At 40.7% G+C, this 22,769-nt stretch overlaps 1 protein-coding gene across 3 annotated transcripts in view; it reads left to right on the forward strand.

Moving 5' to 3' along the window:
• Nucleotides 1–21,763, forward strand: part of PRR11 (proline rich 11) — a 31,090-nt gene extending 9,327 nt beyond the window's left edge. The window contains exons 2-12 of one of the 3 annotated variants that reach the window (XM_070772570.1): nt 3,063–3,195; nt 8,734–8,884; nt 9,312–9,434; nt 12,923–13,177; nt 14,468–14,566; nt 15,069–15,181; nt 16,300–16,359; nt 16,449–16,545; nt 18,505–18,577; nt 18,787–20,707; nt 20,980–21,763. In XM_070772570.1, coding sequence (XP_070628671.1) covers nt 3,068–3,195; nt 8,734–8,884; nt 9,312–9,434; nt 12,923–13,177; nt 14,468–14,566; nt 15,069–15,181; nt 16,300–16,359; nt 16,449–16,545; nt 18,505–18,577; nt 18,787–18,800 — 1,113 coding nt within the window. In that variant the 5' untranslated portion in view covers nt 3,063–3,067 and the 3' untranslated portion in view covers nt 18,801–20,707; nt 20,980–21,763. Of the gene's footprint in view, nt 1–3,062; nt 3,196–8,733; nt 8,885–9,311; nt 9,435–12,922; nt 13,178–14,467; nt 14,567–15,068; nt 15,182–16,299; nt 16,360–16,448; nt 16,546–18,504; nt 18,578–18,786 lie in introns of all 3 variants that reach the window. The other 2 variants (XM_070772571.1, XM_070772572.1) reach the window with 2 other exon arrangements.
• The last annotated feature ends 1,006 nt before the right edge of the window (nt 21,764–22,769 follow it).

Below are 22,769 nucleotides of genomic sequence, written 5' to 3' on the forward strand. Positions count from 1 at the left end.
GTGCTGTACGGCAGAGTGAATCAGCTATACATATACATATATCCCCTCTTTTTGGGGGTTTCCTTCCCATTTAGGTGACCACAGAGCCTTGAGTAGAGTTCCTTTAGAGTAACTAAAGTTCTCATTAGTTATCAGTTTTATGCATAGTAGTGTATATATGTCAATCCCAATCTCTCAATTCATCTCCCACCCCTCTTTCGCCCCTTGATATCAATATGCTGTGCTGAGAAATCACCTAACCTGTATCCAACTCTGTATGACCCTATGGACTGCAGCCTGCCAGGCTCCTCTGTCCCTGGGATTCTCCAGGCAAGAATACTGGAGTGGGTTTTCATGCCCTCCTCCAGGGGATCTTCCGACTCAGGGATCGAATCTGCATCTCCTGACTTGCAGGCAGATTCTTTACCACTGAGCCACCAGGGATAACACTCACTGATATCAATATATGAGTGTTTAAAAGTGTTTTAAAATAAATGTTTTGAAACACCCATATCTTAGATTTGGGGTAGTTATTATTATCTTGTATATCACCTGTTCTACTACTGCATCACAGTGTATTAGGACGAACATGGTCTCTGGAGACTTACAGATTTGAACTTAATGCTTTAGTGCATTCCATTGGATAAATCATTTCATCTTTCTAAGCCTCGATTTATTCTGATCTAAATGGTAATGAAAATTCTCTTACTCAGGGAAAATACCTTGCACAACAATGAAGATTCACTGAAAAAGTATATGTGAAGGTGCCTAAAAGTAAATAAAATAAAAAGTTAGTTTTGTTTTTCTTTCACTACCAACTCCACCAAGTTCCATGGATGCTCAGTAAATGTTACCAGCAAAGAAATTTACTTCCTTTTTAAAAACTGACACTACCCCACTATTGCCGTCTCATCTTCTCTGTTATTGTTACCAAACCAAATTCAGATCCACTTGCCCAACTCAGAGCGCAGCTCATCAACTGACCCTGCATTGTGGTGAAGGAAACTTCATTGTTTATTGCAGGATACCAAACGAGGAGAAAGGGCAGCTAATGCTCAAAAGATCTGAACTCCTCACTGGCTTTCAGGCAAGGATTTTTTTTTTTTTTTTGGTCTTACTGCACATGGCATGTGGGAATTCCCTGACCAGGGGAAAAAACCACACACCCTGCAGTGCAAAGTCTTTTAACTACTGAACCTCCAGGGAAACCCAGGCAAAGATTTGTAAAGGCAACATTAAAGCTGAGGGTCATAGGGTGCCTGCTCAGCTGGTGGACTTTCTTCTATTTGCTTGGTGGTAAGGTAATAAGGTGATGTTTAGGGAATCTAAATCATCAACATTTATGGTTCTAACCAGTTTGGGGTCTAAGTGCTTGTGGTTAGCATATAGTCACCATCTTTTCCCTGGTTTGGCGGGGTGCAGGGGTGTCCTTAGTTTCTGCAAGACAACACAAAGATATGCATCAGTTGTTATATATATCCCATGAAGAAGAATTAGTTTTGTGACTGTTTTATCTCTGAACTATTGTTTAAGCTCTTATTACTTTTTTTGCTTGACTGCTTTTCCTTTGATTCTGCATTCCCTCACTTCTCTGATTAGTAGCTGTTTGAGTCTGCTCTTTGGAACTTGAGGGACATCTGGGAGACTGAAGCCTTTTTTCTACAAACAAGACAAAAGAGACAAAAAAGGCCTTCTGCATTGGGAAGGCTCTTCAAGGTCCTGCTTGATTCCATTATGAAGAAATTTACTTGACTGAACAAAGAATAGCAAAACAAAACCAAAACAAAATTAGAGTAACATAATGCCAAAGCCAAGGTATTTTCAGAGATAGTTTAGATCTGAGTTTAACTTTTCCCCCAGTTCAGGGTGGTCTCAGGTGGCGGTGGGGTTGCCACAGCCTATGATGACCTGAAGTGGGACCTCAGTTCCCTGACCAAGGACTGAACCTGGGCCGCAGCGCTGGCACTTGTCTGCTTTGAAGAAAGATTTCAGCAAAGAGGTAAAAAGCAGTGAGGCAAGTAACATGCTTATTAGGAGAGAAGATACATGCAGAGAAAGCACAGGCAGGCTCAGAGAGATAGAAAGCTGCACACTTTCGAGGTGGATTAAATTGCTTATACAGGGTCAGTTCTGCCTGGTGTCGTCTGGCCAATCATCTTGCTTTGACTTTGAGTCTCTATTTAGTCTGGTGCAGGGCCCTCCCTTCATTGGAAAAGACCCTGATGCTGGGAAAGATTGAGGACAGGAGAAGGGGAGACAGGATGAGATGGTTGGATGGTGTGACTGACTCAATGGACATGAGTTTGAGTAAACTGCAGGAGATAGTGAAGGACAGGGATCCCCTGCCTGCTGCAGTCCATGGGGTCGCAGAGTTGGATACAACTTAGCGACTGAACAGCAACATACAAGGCCCTCCCTTGTATGCATGTGCATCATTTAGCTAAAAAGGATTCCAGTGCAAGAGCCTCTGAGAAGTTACAAATGTGGACTTAGTGCTTTACTGCATTACAGAACATAATATGGTCTGGCTCCCCTTCCCCTGAGGATCTTTTCTGCACATGTATAGCTTAGGAGCCTCCTTGACCTCAAGAATGAGAAATATGTGGTCTCTTTTATCTTTTATCTAAACAGCACTCAACTCTTCCTAGCTCCTGCCATTATCTTGAAACATCTGTCAGGACTTCCCTGGTGACCCAGTGGTTGAGAATCTGTCTTCTAATGCAAGGCACAGAGGTTCAGTCCCTGGTTGGGGAGCTAAGATCTCACATGCTGCAGGGCAACTAAGCCTGCTTGCTGCGAATAGAGACGCCCCCGTGTGCCACAACAAACACCCAGGGCAGCCAAAAAGAAAAGAAAAGTAATATCTGTCAACCAGGGGCAGAGTCCAGCGGCTCAGCCTTGGGTCCCTCTATCTCCTGCTTCAGGCGGACATCTGGATTGCTGGCGGTGATCTGTTTGCTAACCAAGATGGTGGTTACAAGGATGTGTTCATTTTGTGATAATGCATTGACCTCTACAGTCAAAAATTGTATTTTTTTCTGTGTATTATTCTTCAATAAAAAATGTAAATATTTTCTCTACAGAAACCATGCCCAAATTCAAGCAGCGAAGAAGAAAGTTAAAAGCCAAAGCGAAAAGATTATTCAAAAGAAAAGAAGCCTCTCACCTCCAGTCTAAGCTAGTTACACCTCCTCCTCCGCCACCCTCACCAGAAAGGTAAGGCATAATGTGGAACAGACAAAATATTAAAAATCTGATCAGTTTGGGAGCAAGTCACCAGATGTATCAACGAAAAATAGAGAACGCCACTTAATTTGAATTTCAGATAACCAATGAATGATTTTTTTTGTATTGCCCGTGCAACATTTGAAATACACTCAAAAAATTATTTTTTAGTACTTACTCATCCTTTATCTGAAATTAAATTTTAGCTGAGCATCCTGATTTTCATGTGGCAACATGAAGTTTAAGAGTTCAAACGAGGGACTACCCCAGTGGCCCAGTGGCTAGGACTCCAGGGGCCTAGATTCAATCCCTGTTCTGGGAACTAGATCCCACATGTGGCAACTAAGAGTTCACAGGCCACAACTAAAGAACCCACAAACCACGATGAAGAGCTAAGATCCTGTGTGCTGCAGCTAAGACCTGGTGCAGCCGAATAAATAAAAATTAATTATTAAAAAAAAAAAGAGTTCAAACGAAGTAAAAAATCTCAAGGAATTGTGTTTGAAGTTTTGTTGTTGTTCTGTTGCTAAGTCCTTCACCATCTTCCAGAGTCTACTCAAACTGATATCCACTGAGTAGGTAGGTGATGCCATCCAACCATCTCACCCTCTGTCGTCCCCTTCTCCTCCTGCCCTCAATCTTTCCCAGAATCAGGGTCTTTTCTAATGAGCTGGCTCTTTGTACAGTAACTATTTTCTACTTTCCTACTCAGTTGTATAAATCTGGTAACTAAGTGATAAAAGAGGGGTATACAGCTGGAACTTAAACCTTCGTTTTGGTAAAGTTCGGTTGTTTATTCTCTGGGACTCAGGGCTTAAATGTGTTATTAAAAGAGACTCTGATGTCTAAAAACTCTAGGGTGGTGGTTTTCACAATAACATACTTTATACACTTTGTTTTTAAAGGTCTCTTTACAGAAAAAATTTTGAAACAGACTCAAAAAATCAGTAACCATGATACCATCCTTGATTCCTTTCTTTCCTGAATGTTGCAAAAGTCCCCCAACTGGCCTTCCTATTCTGCCCTTGCCCCCTCTGCAGTGTATTTCAACACAGCATTCAAAGTGAGCCTACTAAAATCATGTCATATTGGTCTTCTACAATGAAAGTTCTTTGTATAATCCACAAGGCCTTTATGGTCTGGTTCACATTATCCATTAATCCTCTTCCCTCCTTCTTTCTACCCTAGTCATCCAGCCTCCTTGCTACTCCTCAAACACCTCAGACAGGCACCCACCCCAGGGCCTTTGCACTTACTGTTACCCTTGTCTGGAATGTTCTTTTCCCCAAATATTTGCTTTGCTAGTTTATTCCGTTGAGGTTTGCTCTCAAAAGCCATCTTCTCAGTGAGACATTCTATGATTACCCTATTGAAATGTTCACCTCCAGGCAACATTTCACATTCCTGCTATCTTGCTTTATCTTTTTCTCCTTAGCATTGTTCACTACCTGAATTCAGTTCAGTTGCTCACTCATGTCTCACTCTTTGTGACCCCCTGAACTGCAGCATGCCAGGCCTCCCTGTCCATCACCAACTCCCAGAGCTTGCTCAAACTCATGTACATTGAGTAAGTGATGCCATCCAACTGTCTCATCCTCTGTCATCCCCTTCTCCTCCTGCCTTCAATCTTTCCCAGCATCAGGGTCTTTTCCAATGAGTCAGTTCTTTGCATCAGGTGGCCAGAGTATAGGAGCTTCAGCTTCAGCATCAGTCTTTCCGATGAATATTCAGGACTGATTTCCTTTAGGATGCACTGGTTTGACCTTCTTGCAGTCCAAGGGACTCTCAAGAGTCTTCTCCAACACCACAGTTCAGAAGCATGAATTCTTTGGCACTCAGCTTTCTTTATACTCCAACTCTCACATCCATACAGGACTACTGGTAAAGCCATAGTTTTGACTAGACGGACCTTTGCTGGCAAAATAATGTCTCTGCTTTTTGGCATGCTGTCTAGGTTGGTCATAACTTTTCTTCCAAGGAACAAGTGTCTTTTAATTTCACGGCTGCAGTCACCATTTGCAGTGATTTTGGAGCCCAAAAAATTAAAGTCTGTCAATGTTTCCATTGTTTCCCCATCTATTTTCATGAAGTGATGGGACAAGATGCCATGATCTTAGTTTGCTGAATGTTGAGTTTTAAGCGAACTTTTTCACTCTCCTCTTTCACTTTCATTGAGAGGCTTTTTAGTTCTTCTTTGCGTTCTGCCATAAGGGTGGTGTCATCTGTGTATCTGAGGTTATTTATATTTTAGCTGGCGATCTTGATTCCAGCTTGTGCTTCATCCAGCCTGGCATTTTTCATGATGTACTCTGCATATATGTTAAATAAGCAGGGTGACAATATACAGCCTTGACGTACTCCTTTTCCTATTTGGAACGACTCTGTTGTTCCATGTCCAGTTCTAACTGTTGCTTCCTGATCTGCATACAGATTTCTCAGGAGGCAGGTAAGGTGGTCCGGTATTTCCATCTCTTGAAGAATTTCCCACAGTTTATTGTGATCCACACAGTCAAGGGCTTTGGCATAGTCAATAAAGCGGAAGTAGATGTTTTCCTGGAACCCTCTTGCTTTTTTGATGATCCAATGTATGTTAGCAATTTGATCTCTGGTTCCTCTGCCTTTTCTAAATTCAGCTTGAATATCTGGAAGTTCATGGCTCACGTACTGCTGAAGCCTGGCTTGGAGAATTTTGAGCGTTACTTTACTAGCATGTGAGATGAGTGCAATTGTGCAGTAGTTTGAGCATTCTTTGGCATTGCCTTTCTTTGGGATTGGAATGAAAACTGACCTTTTCCAGTCCTGTGGCCACTGCTGAGTTTTCCAAATTTGCTGGCATATTGAGTGCAGCACTTTCATAGCATCATCTTTTAGGACTTGAAATTGCTCAGCTGGGATTCCGTTGCCTCCACTACCTTTGATCATAGTGATGCTTCCTAAGGCCCACTTGACTTCACATTCCGGGATGTCTGGCCCTAGGTGAGTGATCACACCATCATGGTTATCTGGGTCACGAAGATCTTTTTTGTACAGTTCTCTTTATTCTTGTTTCCTCTTCTAATATCTTCAGCTTCTGTTAGGTCCATACCATTTCTGTCCTTTATCGAGCCCATCTTTGCATGAAATGTTCCCTTGATATCTCTAATTTTCTTGAAGAGATCTCTAGTCTTTCCCATTCTATTGTTTTCCTCTATTTCTTTGCATTGATCGCTGAGGAAGGCTTTCTTGTCCCTCCTTGCTATTCTTTGGAACTCTGCATTCAGATGAATATATCTTTCCTTTTCTCCTTTGCTTTTCGCTTCTCTTCTTTTCTCAGCTATTTGTAAGGCCTCCTCAGAAAACCATTTTGCCTTTTTGCATTTCTTTTTCTTGGGTATGGACTTGATCGCTGTCTCCTATACAGTGCCACGAACCTCCTTCTATAGTTCTTCAGGCACTCTGTCTGTTGGATCTAATCCCTTGAATCTATTTGTCACTTCTACTGTATAATTGTAAGGGATTTGATTTAGGTTATACCTGAATGGTCTCGTGGTTTTTCCTACTTTCTTCACTTTAAGTCTGAATTTGGCAATAAGGAGTTCATGATCTGAACCACAGCCAGCTCCTAGTCTTGTTTTTGCTGACTGTATAGAGCTTCTCCATCTTTGGCTGCAAAGAATATAATCAACCTGATTTTGATATTGGCCATCTGGTGATGTCCATGTGTAGAGTCTTCTCTTGTGTTGTTGGAAGAGGGTGTTTACTATGACCAATGTGTTCTCTTGGCAAAACTCTGTTAGCCTTTGCCCTGTTTAATTTTGTACTCCAAGGCCAAATTTGCCTGTTACTCCAGGTATCTCTTGACTTCCTACTTTTGCATTCCAGTCCCCTGTAATGAAGAGGACATCTTTTGCATGTGTTTGTTCTAGAAGGTCTTGTAGATCTTCACAGAACCATTCAACTTCAGCTTCTTCAGCATTACTGGTTAGGGCATAGACTTGGATTACTGTGATAGTGAATGGTTTGCCTTGGAAACAAACAGATCATTCTGTCGTTTTTAAGATTGCACCCAAGTACTACATTTCAGACTCTTTTGTTGACTATGAGGGCTACTCCATTTCTTCTAAGGGATTCTTGCCCACAGAAGTAGATATAATGGTCATCTGAGTTAAATTCACCCATTCCAGTCCATTTTATTTTCCTGATTTCCAAAATGTCGATGTTCACTCTTGCCATCTCCTGTTTGACCATTTCCAATTTACCTTGATTCATGGATCATTCATGACAAATATTTATTTAGTGTGTTATTTGATTTATTATCATTTATTTACTCAATAAATATTTGTTATACAAGTCAAACTGGGAATTCTAGAAGTAAATGAAAATTTTGGCTTTTGGTAATCTCTGGTTCCTATGCAGTATTGTTCTGGGGAAAGGAATGGCAAACCACTTCAGTATTCTTGCCTTGAGAACCCCATAAACAGTATGAAAAGGCAAAAAGACAGGACACTGAAAGATGAACTCCCCAGGTCAGTAGGTGCCCAATATGCTACTGGATATCAGTGGAGAAATAACTCCAGAAAGAATCAAGAGACAGAGCCAAAGGAAAAACAATGCCCAGTTATGGATGTTCACTACCTAACAACCCACATATATTTATTTTCTTTTAAACTTTTTTGTTTGTACTTGGATATAGCAGATTAACAGTGTTCTGATAGCTTCCGGGGAACAGTGAAGGGACACAGCCATACATATACATGTACCCATTCTCGCTCACAATCCCCTCCCATCCAGGCTGCCACATTAACGTCAAGTAGCTTACATATATTTTTCTTTTAGCCCTCTTTGTAAAGCCTATGAAGGCAGGATTTTTGTCTATTTTGTTCATTACTGAATCTATGACACATATTTATTTAGTGTGTTATTTGATTTATTATTATTTACTCAATAAATATTTGTTCTACAAGTCAAACTGGGAATTCTAGAAGTAAATGAAAAATTTGACTTTTAGTAATCTCTGCCTCTCAGTCATACTATAAAACTAGCTTGCAAAAAAAAATAATAAATAAAACTAGCTTGCTATTTAATTCAATTCAGTGCAGTCATTCAGTCATGTCCAGCTCTTTGCGACCCCATGGACTGCTGCACGCCAGGCTTCCCTGTCCATCACCAACTCCCGGAGCTTGCTCAAACTCATGTACGTTAAATTGGTGATGCCATTCAACCATCTCAGCCTCTTTCATTCCCTTCTCCTCCTGCCTTCAGTCTTTTCCATCATCAGGGTCTTTTCCAATGAGTTGGTTCTTTGCATCAGGTGGCCAAAGTATTGAAGTTTCAGCTTCAGCATCAGTCCTTCCAATGAATATTCAGGACTAGTTTCCTTTAGGATGGACTGGTTTGATCTCCCTGCAGTCCAAGGGACTCTCAAGAGTGCTTTTCAACACCGCAGTTCAAAAGCATCAACTCTTAGGTGCTAAGCTAAGAATTTTTAATTAGAGCCTGTTAATTCCAACTCAGGAGTTTTCCCTTTGTTTGATTTTGTCTTTCCTGCAGAGCGGTTATTCCTTCAACAGATATACCCATTAGCAGAAGCTGGCTAAGACTCTCCTGGAACTTCAGATTTCCAAGTTTTACAAATGCAATAAAGCTTTTGACAAATAGAGTATGGTCTATATACAGCTGGTGCCAGAGCTGCATGACCCAGGTATGGATTTGACATACCTTTTTTCAGCATTATGGTTTTTCTACACACTTCGTATGTGTGTTCACGTGTGTGTGCTTAGGTCAGTAGACACTCGAGCTTAGCTCACATAATATGAAGTTAGGTGTTTATGTCTGTCTTCACTTTTTTTAATAAAATTTTTATATTGAAATGTAGTTGATTTACAATGTTGTGTTAGCTTAGGTATACGGCAAAGTGATTCAGTTACACACACACACATATATATTCTTTTTCACATTATTTTCCATTATAGATCATTAAAAGATATTGAATATAGTTTCCTGTGCTATACAGTAGATCCTTGTTGTTGCCTTCACTTCTATAAAACATACATTGTAGCATTTTCTTTATCATATTGTCCTTAGCATATTGCTCAACGGAGTCAGATGTCTTTATTTGTGAATTTCAGAGTTTCGAAGTTTTAAAAAACACCATCTTTCCATCCCGTCTCTGCCACCGAGAACTTCGTAGTCTAAAACAACGGTTTTGCGTTTTGGAAAATGAAGTATGCAAGCTCCAGGAAGCACTGAAGGTTAGTGTTATCAAATGAAAAACAAAGCCAGATTTAGGTAAGGGGGCAAGAGCTAGTCCTGCATTGGAACGCCAGTGTGCTTTCATTAGAAGGAAGAGTGGCTACAGGCTCGTGCTAGTTCTGGGCATCTTTGCTGTCAGATTTCTTCCTTAAACTGCAGAGGCTCTGCTCTGCATTACAGGGGGGCTGACGCCTGCAGGCACCATTGCCTAAGCTCCATGTCACTGGCTCGCAGTGTGCACTCATGGGAAACACTGATGAGAGGCTAGAAGGAGCGGGAAAAGTGGAAGTGTTAGTTACTCAGTCATATCCGACTCTTTGCAGCCCCTGGACCATAGCCCACCGGGCTTCTCTGCCCATGGGATTTTCCAGGCAAGAATGTTGGAGTGGGATGGGTCATCATGTCTTCCTCCAGGGGATCTTCCCAACCCAGAGATCGAACTCACATCTCTTATATCTCCTGCATTGGCAGACAGGTTCTTTACCACTAGTGCCACATATACATATGTGTGTGTGTGTGTGTGTGTGTGTGTGTGTGTGTGTGTTAGTCCCCTCAGTCGTGTCCAATTCTTGGTGACCCTATGGGCTGTAGCCCATCAGGCCCCTCTCTCCATGAAATTCTCCCAGGCAAGAATACTGGAGTGGGTAGCCATTCCTTCTCCAGGGGATCTTCCCGACCCAAGGAAGACGAAGACAGATTATTTTTCCCCTTTGTTCTCTGTGTTGGGCAGTTTCTCCAGCAATGGCTGTCATTGCTGCCTCAGTCACTCCCACTAGGTCAAGTCCACCATGTTTCTTGATTCTCTGGGTTAACCTAGCTCCAGAGATCTGTTACACTGCCCTTTCCTTTGACCCTCCAGTCTCAGGGTGTTTATGGCTTTTGCTGTCGCTAATGACTGCACTGCCTCACTGTCCCTGGTGTGCTTCTCAGCTCTTCCATAGTATGGTATAGAAACTCTTCCCCATATTACATGTCCCCTCTTCAAAGAAGATTGGGGTTTTTTTGTTTGTTTTTTGGTTTTTTTTTTTAATTTTTGACTGCACCCTGAGGCATGTGGGATATTCGTTCCCTGACCAGGAATAGAACTCATGCCCCCTGCATTGGAAGGCAAGAGTCTTAAACACTGGGCTGCCAGGGAAGTTCCTGTTGCCTCTTTCAAATACTCAGTGTGGTTTCTAACTTCTTGACTGAGATAAGCAGGAAAAAAACTATAGATATCCACTCTCTCCAAACTCCCCTAAGCAAGACCCCTATTCTCAGTGTCTAAAACGTAAAGAATAAACACTGTGCTCATTGTTTTAGAGAGACACTTCTGGGACTATACCCCTACTCCCAGAATTTGTACCTGAAGGTGATCTAGCCTAAAGAGAAAAGGCAAATCACCCCACAACCCGGACCTTAGTTTCTGCATCGATAAAAATGGGGAAGATACCATCTGTCGTGGGCTGAGTGATGGCCCTCCAAAAAGTTGGTCCGAGTCCTGATCCCTGGAAGCCTGTAGATATTATCTTATCCACCAGGGTCTTTGTAGATAGATAATCAAGTGAAGGGTTTTGAGATGAGGAAATCATACTTCATTATCTGGTTGGACCCTCAAGCCAATGACAAGTGTCCTTATAGAAGACACACAGAGTAGAGCACACAGAGGGAAGAGAAGCAACGGGACCACCGAGGGATAGGCTGGTCACAGGGCCTCAACCCGAGACATACCAATAGACTCCGGAAGCTGGAAGAGACAAGAAACAGATTCTTCTCTAGAGCCTTGAGAGGGAATGCACGCCTTGATTTCAGGCTTCCAACCTCCAGGAGTGGGGGAGAATGACTTCTCTTTGTTGTAAACTACCAACTTTGTGATACTTTGTTATAGCAGCCCCTAGGCACTATTCTGCCCTCTTACTTCCGAGGGTCATTGTATTCATTTGCTAGGGCTGCCCTGGCAAAGGAGCACAGGCTGAGTGGCTTATTCTATAAAATTTGTTTTCTCACAATTGTGGAGGCTAGAAGTCTAGGGTCAAGGTGCTGGGAGGGTTGGCTGCTTCTAATGCCTCTCTCCTCTGCTTGTCTTCTGTGTCTTTAGATGGTCTTTTCTCTGTGCCCATGCATCCCTGGTGTCTCTCTTGTGTGTTCAAGTTTTGTCTTTACATAAGGACACAACTCACACTGGATTAGATCCCATCCTAATGGCCCCCTTATTATTTTTTTTTTAATATTTATTTATTTAGCTGTGCTAGGTCTTAGTTGCGGCATACGGGATCTAGTTTCCTGACCAGGGATTGAACCCCGGCCCGCTGCATTGGAAGTGTGGAGCCTTAGCCAGTGGTCCACCAGGGAAGTCCTCCTAATGGCTCCTTTTAATTTAGTCACTTCTTTGAAGGCCCTGTCTTCAAATACAGTCACGTATTGGAGTATTAGGGGTTCAGGCTTCAATATATGACTTGTGGTTGGGGGAAGACAATGCAGCCCATTAGAGTCAGGTTGTAACCTTTGAATTTTTTTTTATCAGTTCCTTGAATAGACTATATTCTTGGCTGCATTAAGTATTTTTCCCTCTGCCAGGAACTCTCTTCCCTCAATCTTTATATCCTTTCTTCACCTGAGAAGCCTAAATTCATCCTTGAGATCATAGCTAAATATTCGTCTCTAGACTTCTAGCTCCAGTGTTCTTGCCTGGAGAATCCCAGGGACGGCGGAGCCTGGTGGGCTGCCGTCTATGGGGTCGCACAGAGTCGGACACGACTGAAGCGACTTAGCAGCAGCAGCAGCAGCAGACTTCTAGCTATTCACGCTCACAGCACACTTCGTGGCTCTTATTTTTCTCTTTTCAAGTAATCATTTATTTATTTATGGCTGTACTGGATCTTCACTGCTGCGAGGACTTTTTCTCTACTTGCAGTGAGCAGGGGCTACTCTCTAGGTGTGGTGCATACGGTTCTCATTGCGATAGCTTGTCTCCTTGCAAGCACAAGTTCTAGGGTTCACAGGCTCGGTGCTTGCGTCTCCCAGACTCTAGAGCATGGGCTCTGTAGTTGTGGCGCAGAAGCTTAATTGCTCCGGGGTATGTGGGATCTTCCCGGATCAAACCTGTGTCTCTTGCATTGGCAGGCAGATTCTTTACCACTGAGCCACCAGCTAAGCCTTGGCTCTTGTTAGAGTATTACTTAGCTTGTTTCGAATGTGTTTTGTGTATGTTTGAGGTCTGTGTTCGTGTTTTGTGTACGTTTGAGGTCTGTGTTCCTCGGCAGACTGTCAGCTAGATGGGGAGACAGACAGGACTCACGTTGTAGCCACAGTGCCTGGCATATAGCACACACAGAACAAATAGATGAATGAGTGAATGAGCTTGTGACAAATGAGAAAATATTGTAGCGCACATGGTGTACAGAGAAGACATTCAACACGTGGCAGCTATCATTTTGATGACTGCTCAAATAAATAAGAACCAAATAAATCTGTTCTTCAGTTGCCAAATGCAATTTTTTTCTTCCAGGCCATCTCAGAAAATTTCTCCTGTCCCAGCTGTGGTCAAGCGTGTCACACGGGTGGTGAGCATCCAGACGTGCCCGCCTGTGCTCTAGCCAGCCCTGCAGACTCTGCAGCTCTCCGTCCTCCCTCCCCAGCGCAGCCCGCCAGTCGCCCTCCACCCCCTCCACCCCCTCCTCCCCCTCCGCCTCCTCTGCCTCCTCCCCCACCACCGACAGCGCCATTGCTGCTCAGAAAACCTGCTCTCACAAAAGCACTTCAGGTAAAAAAAACAGTCTAGTAAAGGTATGTTTTGGTCAGTGGGTAAAGAAGGAGTCAAGCCAGGTGTCTTTTTTAAGGCTGGGCAAAGGGTTTTGACAGGAAGGACTGCCTTTTGTTCTAATTCCGTCTCCTGCTTATGGCAATTATTGTTTTTAAAGACATGGTCCCCTGGGAGATCACAGAAGTTGGAATTAGAAATGAAAGTGCTTTTTTTTTTTTGGAGGATAAATGAATGAAACCCAGCAGGTTGGGAGATTCCTATTGGCTTCTTGGTATACCTTTTTTACCAAGAGGAAAATCTCTCTGGGAAACCAAATTAAAAACAGACTCTTTAGTGAGTGAAGTCAGAACAACAGTAGGCGCAAAAAAGTGCTGTTTGATTCCACTTGTAGGAGGTACCTGCTGCTGCTGCTGCTGCTACTAAGTCGCTTCAGTCCTAGAATAGTCAAATTCATAGGGTCAGAAAGCAGGAAGGGTGAGGTGGGGAAGGGGAATGGGGACTTACCTTTTTCTTTTTGGGGGGAGAAATGGGGATTTAGTGTTTAATGGAGACAGAGTTTCAGTTTAGGACGGTGAAGAATTCAGGAGATAGATGATGGTCAGTGTTGCACAATATGAATATACTTAGTGCCACTGAACTGTACAGTTAATTATGGCTAAGATAGTATGTTTTATATTATTTAGGATGTGACTTTTATCACAATAAAAAAGCATTTTAAGAAAAAGAACTGGTAGATCCTAAAGTGTAACGCCACTGGATTGGAGAACCAGTCTCCGTTAGAGCTACTTAGCTGCCCACTAACACCGCACTATCTAAAAAGCTGATTACTTTTTACTGCAGGTACATTTGGTTTAAAATGACTGAATTAAATGCAGAGTCTGCTGCTATAGTTGCCCTAATATATACCTCATCAAGTATATGTTCTTGCTTTCTGGCAAGTGTCTGATTTTCTTAGGTAGTTTAGGCAAAACTTCACGTTGATTAGAGGAACTCTTTCTACGTCTATCTTATTACAGTGATTCCTAAGGAGGATGTGTAGTTGTAGAAAACTAGCCCAGCTCTTACTTAGTTTCAAAGCCTTACATTTTCATTAATGTTTCTCAGTAGCCTTAGCATCCATAGATACTGAAAACAGAATTAGTTCTTGGTTGCATGGAAAGAATTTGATTGGCTCCTCGGGGAAATAAGAGTTAATTTTTAACTCTAAGGCTTTAAAAACTAGATTTGTATTTACATTTCACTAGATGTCCTGGTTTCAGTTTGAATTCTAATTTTTCCTTGTATCTTAAGGCTGGACCATTAAAAAAAAATGGACCCATGCAGATAACAGTTAAAGATCTACTGACTGTGAAATTAAAGAAGACACAGAGTTTGGATGAAAGGAGGAAGGTAAGAAATCATTGACCACACATGTGGTCTTTCATTTTTTAACCTGGTTGTCTCTCTCTTTTTTTTTTTAATTTTATTTTATTTTTTAACTTTACAATATTGTATTGGTTTTGCCATATATCCAAATGAATCTGCCACAGGTATACACGTGTTCCCCATCCTGAACCCTCCTCCCTGTCTCTTAATAGAAAATAAGCATTAAAAAAAAAGAAAAGAAGCATAAGTCTTAGATATAAAAGCTGTTCTGAGGAAAGCATTTGATATTTTATTTGAGTAATTTTTGATCTCCTCAACAAAATATATAAATCCCCCAATTATTTAATTCAGCAGTTTTATGGCAACCATTAGCTTGAAAAGGTAGAGATATACTCTGAAGCTTTGGAATAAAAATTGAATAGATATATTTTACACATACTCAGCATTCAAATTTGTTTTGGTATATTTACATTTTGAATTGTACTTTTAAATCTGTTTTTAATAATGTCTGATTTTGTGATTAAAGCTTGTACCATCACCAAAGGCACAGAAGGCCCTGGTTACTATCTCTGACCTGCAGCGCGTTACCCTGAAACCAAAGTCCAAAGTGTTATCAACTCGAGTTACAAATGTCTTAATGTAAGGATCTGCACAGAATTACACTCTACTGCTACTTTAAAATAGCAATATTTTGCTTATTTCTAACTCTAAAAATTATATATGATCATATAGGAAAATTGAAATATACAGTGATGTTTAAAGAAAACAAAAATCATCAAATAATCATATCATTGGAGATAGCCACTCTTAACATACTGTTGTTTATCATTCTAGTCTTTTTTTAGGCATGTACACTATTATTTCTGGTTCATGGTGCTGTTTATTGCAAAATATAAAATATCATCAAGAATTTTCAAATCAGCACAGCTTCAGAAATAATATGAAAACTAGAATGTCTTGGAATCAATGAAATATGTGTATGAAATATACATATTACAGGTATATGTGTATGAAATATGTATATGTAATATACATATTACAGGTATATGTGTGTGAAATATGTATATGTAATATACATATTACAGGTATATGTGTATGAAATATGTATATTAAATACATATTGCATGAAATATGTATATACATACATACACATGTCTGTACCCATGTGTAATTTATATTGAGTTGGCCAAAAAATTTGTTTGGTTTTTCTGTGCATTGTTACAGAAAAATGTGGATGAATTCTTTGGCCAGCCCAATATATACAAATACAGCTTTTCTCATTACTGTGTCATAAACTTTCCCCTGTCTCATTAAAAATTAGCTTAAAGAATCATGTTGACTTCTTCAATAGATGCAGTTTTTTAATATGTGAACTTCATAGATAAAATCCTTTTTTGAGACGTTTAGGTTGTTTGTGATTTTTTTGTTTCTGGAACTCTTCAATAATCATCCTTGTCCATCATCTGTGTGCATAACTGAGTTTTGCCCTAAGATGGATTCGTACAAGTATAATTACAACGTCAAAAAAAGTAACTTATTTTTAAAAAATAATAAAATGAAAGTATTAGTTATTCAAGTATTAGATTCTTATTATTATTAGAATCATTATATCACTTTATGCTCCTATCAGCATCTACTGCTATTTTTTAATGTAACAAACTACTTTCTAAGATGTTGCCACTTTGAAATGATTGCTTTACTTTGAGAAAAATTATACAATCTGGTGAGCTCTAACTTTTGTATTTTTATTTTATCAGTACTCCCGGTAAAAGTCAGTTAGATCTACGGAAACTACTTAGAAAAGTCGATGTGGAGAGGTAATCCATTCTCCTATCTTTATGCTCTCTAAATTCATTTGAGAAGTTGGCATAAAACATAGCTCCCAATCTTTTCATTACCTTTGCAGGAGCCCAGGTGGAACCCCACTTACTAATAAAGAAAATGTGGAAACAGGAACTGGGCTGACCCCGGTGATGACCCAGGCCTTGAAGAGAAAATTTCAAGTAAGCCTTTATGAAAAGCATTTGGTTCCTTTTCTTCAAACTCTTTAATTTAGATTCATAATCTAAAGCATCTTTATTAATAATAGTAGTAATTTTAAAACAGTTCCTTATACCAGTCCATCCTAAAGGAAATCAGTGCTGAATATTCATTGGAAGGACTGATGTTGAAGCTGAAACTCCAATACTTTGGCCACCTGATGCAAAGAACTGACTGTTTGGGAAAGACCCTGATGCTGGGAAAGATTGAAGGCGGGAGACGGGGACGACAGGATGAGATAGTTGTATGGCATCACTGACTCAATGGACATGAGTTTGAGGAAACTCCAGGAGTTGGTGATGGACAGGGAGGCCTGGCGTTGCTGTAGTCCATGGGGTCAGAGGCAAAGAGTCAGACACGACTGAGGGACAAAACTGAACTGAACTGATGCTTTATAAAGAACTTCATGTTTGCGGTTCATGGAATGCTATGAAATAGCTAAGATTATCATCTCTACTTTAGCAATGAATGTCTGGTTTTATTAATTTCATTCATAACTATTTATTAAGCAGTCCCTATATGCCAGACACTGTGCTGGAATACCAGGGAGATAGTGATAAGCAAAAACAGGCACAGATCTACTGTCTTGGAGCTTTCAGTCTAGTGGGGAAGGTAGACAGTAATCAACAATCACAATTTGTGTAATTTTGCACTGAAGTAAATTCTGTGAAGGAAAGTAACAAGGTTCAGTGAGAATCCTTGGAGCTTGCCAATCAACTTGTCCTGCTGGGCACTGTGTGGCCTTCTTTGCAGGTGAGGCCTGATGCCCCTTTCCTTCAGTAGGAGTCCACTCCCAGATCACATTATGGTGATACCATAAATTGTGAAGGGCAGAGGCCTTATTTAACAACTAAGCCCTTTCCTTCTTTCTCTTATTTTGGCTGTGCCGCTTGTGGGACAGTTCCCCGACCAGGGACTGAACTCAGGCCATGGAAGTGGAAGCACCAAATCCTAACCACAAGGAACTCCGCCCTTCCCTTCTTTGTTCAGCTCTAGGTCTTTTTTGTCCCTGCCCCACCCTATAACTACTCTAGTGGATTGGTTAATGTGGAAGCTTGTAAAAATGTAATGAGCCACAAACCCATGTACTGAGCAACAGCATCAAAAATCACAGATGAGGCTCTTTCCTGGTGGTGCAGTGGATAGGAATCCGCCTGCCAACGCAGGAAACAACTCGGGTTCAATCCCCGGTCCGGGAAGATTCCGCATGCGGAGGAATCACTGAAGGGTGCGCCACAACTACTGAGCCCAAGGTCTAGAGCTAGTGCTCCACAAGAAGAGAAGCCACCACAGTGAGAAGCCCGCACACCCAGTGAAGAGTAGCCCCTGCTGGCCACACCTCGAGAAAACCTGCGCAAAGCAACGAAGACTCAGCTCAGCCAAAAATAAATAGTTTAAAAATATCACAGATGAGACCTTTGCCATATGTTATGCTCTCCAAAATCCACTTAGTAGAGGATGGTGGTGGTTGTTCAGTTGCTAAGCTGTCTCCGACTCGTTGCAACCCCTTGAACTGCAGCACACCAGTCTTCTCTGCCCTTCACTGTCTCCCAGAGTTTGCTCAAACTCAGGTCCATTGAGTCAGTGATGCCATCCTCTGTTGCCCCCTTCTCCTGCCCTCAGTCTTTCCTAGGATCAGGGTCTTTTTCAGTGAGTTGGCTCTTTGCATCAGGTGGCCAAAGATACAGGGTATTTAGTAAAAACTTGTTTTAGACATGGAATAACTTTCCCCACTCCTATTAGTTAGGTTTTGCATTTGACTGTGGGTAAGAGAAATCTGACTATAGTGGCTTAAGCAAATGGAGGCTTATTTTTCTTTTCTGCATATTGCCTTGGGAAATAGGGAGTGGATACAGGGTATAGCAGCTTCCCCGTGTCGTCACCTCTCTTCCAACCTTAATACATGGCTTTTATCCCTACAGTGCAGAACATCTACACTGCCTAAAGCCTCTTGTCTACATTATAAGCAAGATAAGAAGGGCAAAGATCAAAAAGGTATCCTAGCTAAACTGCCCTTCATCTCTTTAAACAGGTGATATACAGGAACTTTGATTATATGAGGGAACTTGGAAAAAGTGATTTTTAGAATCTGGCCACATTGCTGCCTTGCATAAAATCTGGGTTCTGATAGGGAGGAAGGAGAGCTATGCTGGCCACAAGAACATAATTCATATTATAATTGGGACTTCTTGTTTTTTTCTTAGCTGGCTCACCCTAGAAGCCCACCTCAAACTCTGCCAGTTTCTACAAGCAGCTTTGATGAACAAAACTGATGCCACCTCTGCCTAACTCCCAGCAATGATCCATAAAATGTACAGATAAAATGACCCCAATCCTTTTGAAGTATAATATGTGTAAATAATTATATTAATATATAATTCATTTGAAGAATTAAAATATGTATGGAGCCCATGCATACTGTAATGAAAAGTGGGAAATAGAATACTTTCTAGTTTACACGATTACTCACAGGACAGATGGGAAAATGCAATCCCCAAAGTGATGTTTATCCTGGAATTACTCAATTTAAGTTAGGAAGGTTATTCCAATTTAACTAGATAACTCTGATTTGTGCTCTATAGGTATAGTTATGACATTAAAATAACCTGGTACCCATTCATCTTGGGTATTCTCAGGAAATTAAAAAGCAAAATATTTCATCCTATAAAGCTCATCCATTCATTAAGTGCTACTTAATCCAGAAAGACCCTCTAGATTTTATTTCTGTTCCCTATAAGCAATTAAGTAAGATCATCTCCCATCCAAACCTAACTATTCCAAAAGGATTTGAAGTGAAAGGTCCAATGTGACCTTAAAAATTAGAATTTCATTTCTAGTATCATAGGTAGGTAACAATATCAGGCTTACTGAAGTCTGGGATATTCTTTAATTTGATATCTGCTATCCACATTTGTACAGCTAAATATAGACTTCATGAAGACCTCTACATGAATCTTGGGTTTTCTACAGTGCCCCACTAGGGACTCTCTGAGGTCCATAGCAGATTCACCGTGAGACCTGATTCTCTGTCCTCAAGCACCTGTCAATTCAATAACAGTAATTCTGCACAATCACAGAATTTTACTTTTTCCTGCCAATTCAGGGTTGCCAGACTTAGCAAATATGAATACATGCCTGCTAAGTCACTTCAGTCGTGTCCAACTTTTTGCGAACCAATGGACATAGCCCACCAGACTCCTATGTCCATAGGATGCTCCAGGCAAAAATACTAGAGTAAGTTGCCATGCCCTCCTCCAGGGGATCTTCCCAACCCAGGGATCCAACCTGCATCTCCTGTCTTCTGCATTGGCAGGCTGTTCTTTACTGCTCAAGCCACCTTGGAAGCCCATAAATAAATGACACCCCCATCAAATTTGAATTTCAGATAAACAACAAATAACTGGAGTGGGTTGCCATTTCCTTCTCCAGGGATCTTCCTGACCCAGGGATCAAACCCAGGTCTCCCGCATTCCAGGCAGACGCTTTAACCTCTGAACCACGCTTTAACCCTCTGTTTAATAGGGCCCATTAAACAATGAGTAATTTTTTAAGTATAACTGTGTCCTAAATATTGCCATGGGCTTCCCTTGTAGCTCAGTCAGTAAAGAATCTGTCTGTAATGCAGGAGACCCAGGTTCGATCCCTGGGTCGGGAAGATCCCCTGGAGAAGAAAATGGCAACCCACTGCAGTATTCTTGCCTGGAGAATCCCATGGACAGAGGAGGCTGGCGGGCTACAGTCCATGGTGTTGCAAGAGTCAAACACGACTTAGCGACTAAACCACCACCACCAAATATTGCCTAGGAAATATATTTATACTTAAAAAAATACATCATTGTTTTTCTGAATTTCAAATTTACCTGAACATCCTGTTTTTTTTGGCAACCCTTCCAGTCAGTCTCCTACAAGGTTGCCAATATCTGGGAGCCCCTAGTTTTGTCAGACATGTCTGCTTAGCAGTAGGTACTACTGTAGTTTCAGCCAGGATCCCTATCACTAATGTGGTATCACTATCGCTAAATATCATGAAAGAAGAGGAACTCTCATTAGGGTGAGCGAGACTCTGAAGGCACAGCATTAGCTCTGATGCTCATAACTTCCAATGCAGTTCCAAAATAAGGATAGGTATCGTGTAGAGCACTTATTCAGTAAATGATTGTTGCATAGATGTTTTATTTGGAACAGTACTTTATTCAGAGTAGGTGAATCAAATTCATAACCTGGGTGACCAGCCATAGAATTTCACTGCAACCTAAAGACTGTTGGTTGACCTGTTTTAGGCATGCCATCTTGGATACCCTTTGCCCTCATGTTAGTGTTAACAAATCATTTTTCTATAACCTCTCCTCAAAATTTGTAAACATTTAGCCATAAAAAAAAAAAAAAAATAAGGATAGTGGCTCCTCACGGAGGAGAATCAAGGAGTGTCAGTTTTACACTGAACTTTCCAACCTGGCAGGAAGCAGTTACATAGATGATGTCCCTGAAATATTCCCTGATTAGGCTAAAAAGATATTTTAGTAATTTCCCCAAAATGCCTATATTCCCTCAGATAAATGTAACTTTGAGATGCCAAATAGAGGGTTGTAAAAAGTCACCAGGCTGGAAAGCAGATATGGAAACAGTATTTTGTTTTGATGAGACCCACATTTATACATTTATACCTACATTTACATTTACGGATAAAAATTAAGCAGATACTGAAGTTAAGAAATACATCTGTTTCTAATAAAAACTTTTTAAACCTGTTACTACGTTTATATTAAGTCAAATAAAGGGAATGATCACTGAGAAGAAAGCAGGTGAGTATTTATAACAATATTTTATGGGACATCTAATAATGTTTATAATATTAATAAACCAATGTGTACTGTATCAATTTAAATGATTTTATCATTCTTGTGAGATAAAGGTTCATTTTTTTGAAAAGCTATAGAAATCCTATGGTTAAATATTTGTAAAGCTGCTATTACTATCGTATCAGTATTAAAATGTGTTCTATATGTATATTTTACTAATTTTTATGACAGGTTTCATATTGTACCCATTTGAGAATCCAATAACTGCTATGGCTTCATTAAATTGTTGCTGATCATGTGTTTCCACTGTTTATTTTGAGACTGAATGTCAACCAGAGAATATAAACAATCACGGTGCATCCAGTTATGTTTTTGAATAAAGAACAAAACAAAACTTTGGTCTTTCTCTTTAACATTTTTTACTAGAAATATAACATATACAGGAAAGTACATAAAACATAAACAGACACAATATCAAACACTCATGTGACCACCAAGAAAGGGACATTTAAGTGTCTAGAAGTTCTGCCTGTTTCCATCCCTAATGTGAATACCTTTCCTCAGGAAGTTACTACCAGAATTCCCTGGTGGTACAGTGGATGAGAATCCTCTTCCCAATACAAGCTACACAGGTTCCATCCCTAGTCTGGGCAGATCCCACGTGCTGCAGAGCAACTTAGCCTGGGTGCCACAGCTACTCAACCCATTCACTGCAACTACGGAAGCCCGCACGTCTAGAGCGTGTGCTCCACAGTGAGAGAAGCCTGTGCACAGCAGTGAAGACCTAGTGCAGCCAAAATTTGTTTTTTGATTAAAACAAACAAAAAGAACCCAAAGGCTTAAGCCAAAAATGGGTTCTCTTAAAAAAAAAAAAAAAAGTAACTACTCATCTGTTTGTTTTCCTTTGCTCTTACCCGCTGAATATGCTGGGCCTAAATATGCAGCCCTAAATGCTATGATTTTTTTTTTTTTTTCTTTAAATTTGGCTACACCACAAGGCAAGTGGGATCTTACTTCCTTGACCAGGGCTGGAACCTGTGCCCTCTGCAGTGGAAATGCAGAGTTTTAAACCACTGGACCACCAGGGAAGTCCCCATGCATGCCATGTTGAACATTCTTGAACATGTACATTTGTGCAAGAGTTACTTTAATGTGTATGTCTAGGACTGGAACTGTTAGGTGGTAAAGCCTGCCTGTTTTCTAGATAACTGTCAAACTAGTATTCCAAGTGGTTGTACAAATCAATGGTCCCTTCAGCAAAGTATGAGAGTTGTAACTCTTCTTCTAGGGAGTCTTTTCAACTTAGTTTTTTAATATTTTGTTTACTTAGGAAATTACACAAATGATGTGGTTAATATATACTATTGTTTTCTGGATTTGTAAGTCAA

The sequence above is a fragment of the Bos indicus genome, chromosome 19 (assembly GCF_029378745.1).
Source record: "Bos indicus isolate NIAB-ARS_2022 breed Sahiwal x Tharparkar chromosome 19, NIAB-ARS_B.indTharparkar_mat_pri_1.0, whole genome shotgun sequence".
Lineage (NCBI taxonomy): Eukaryota > Metazoa > Chordata > Mammalia > Artiodactyla > Bovidae > Bos > Bos indicus.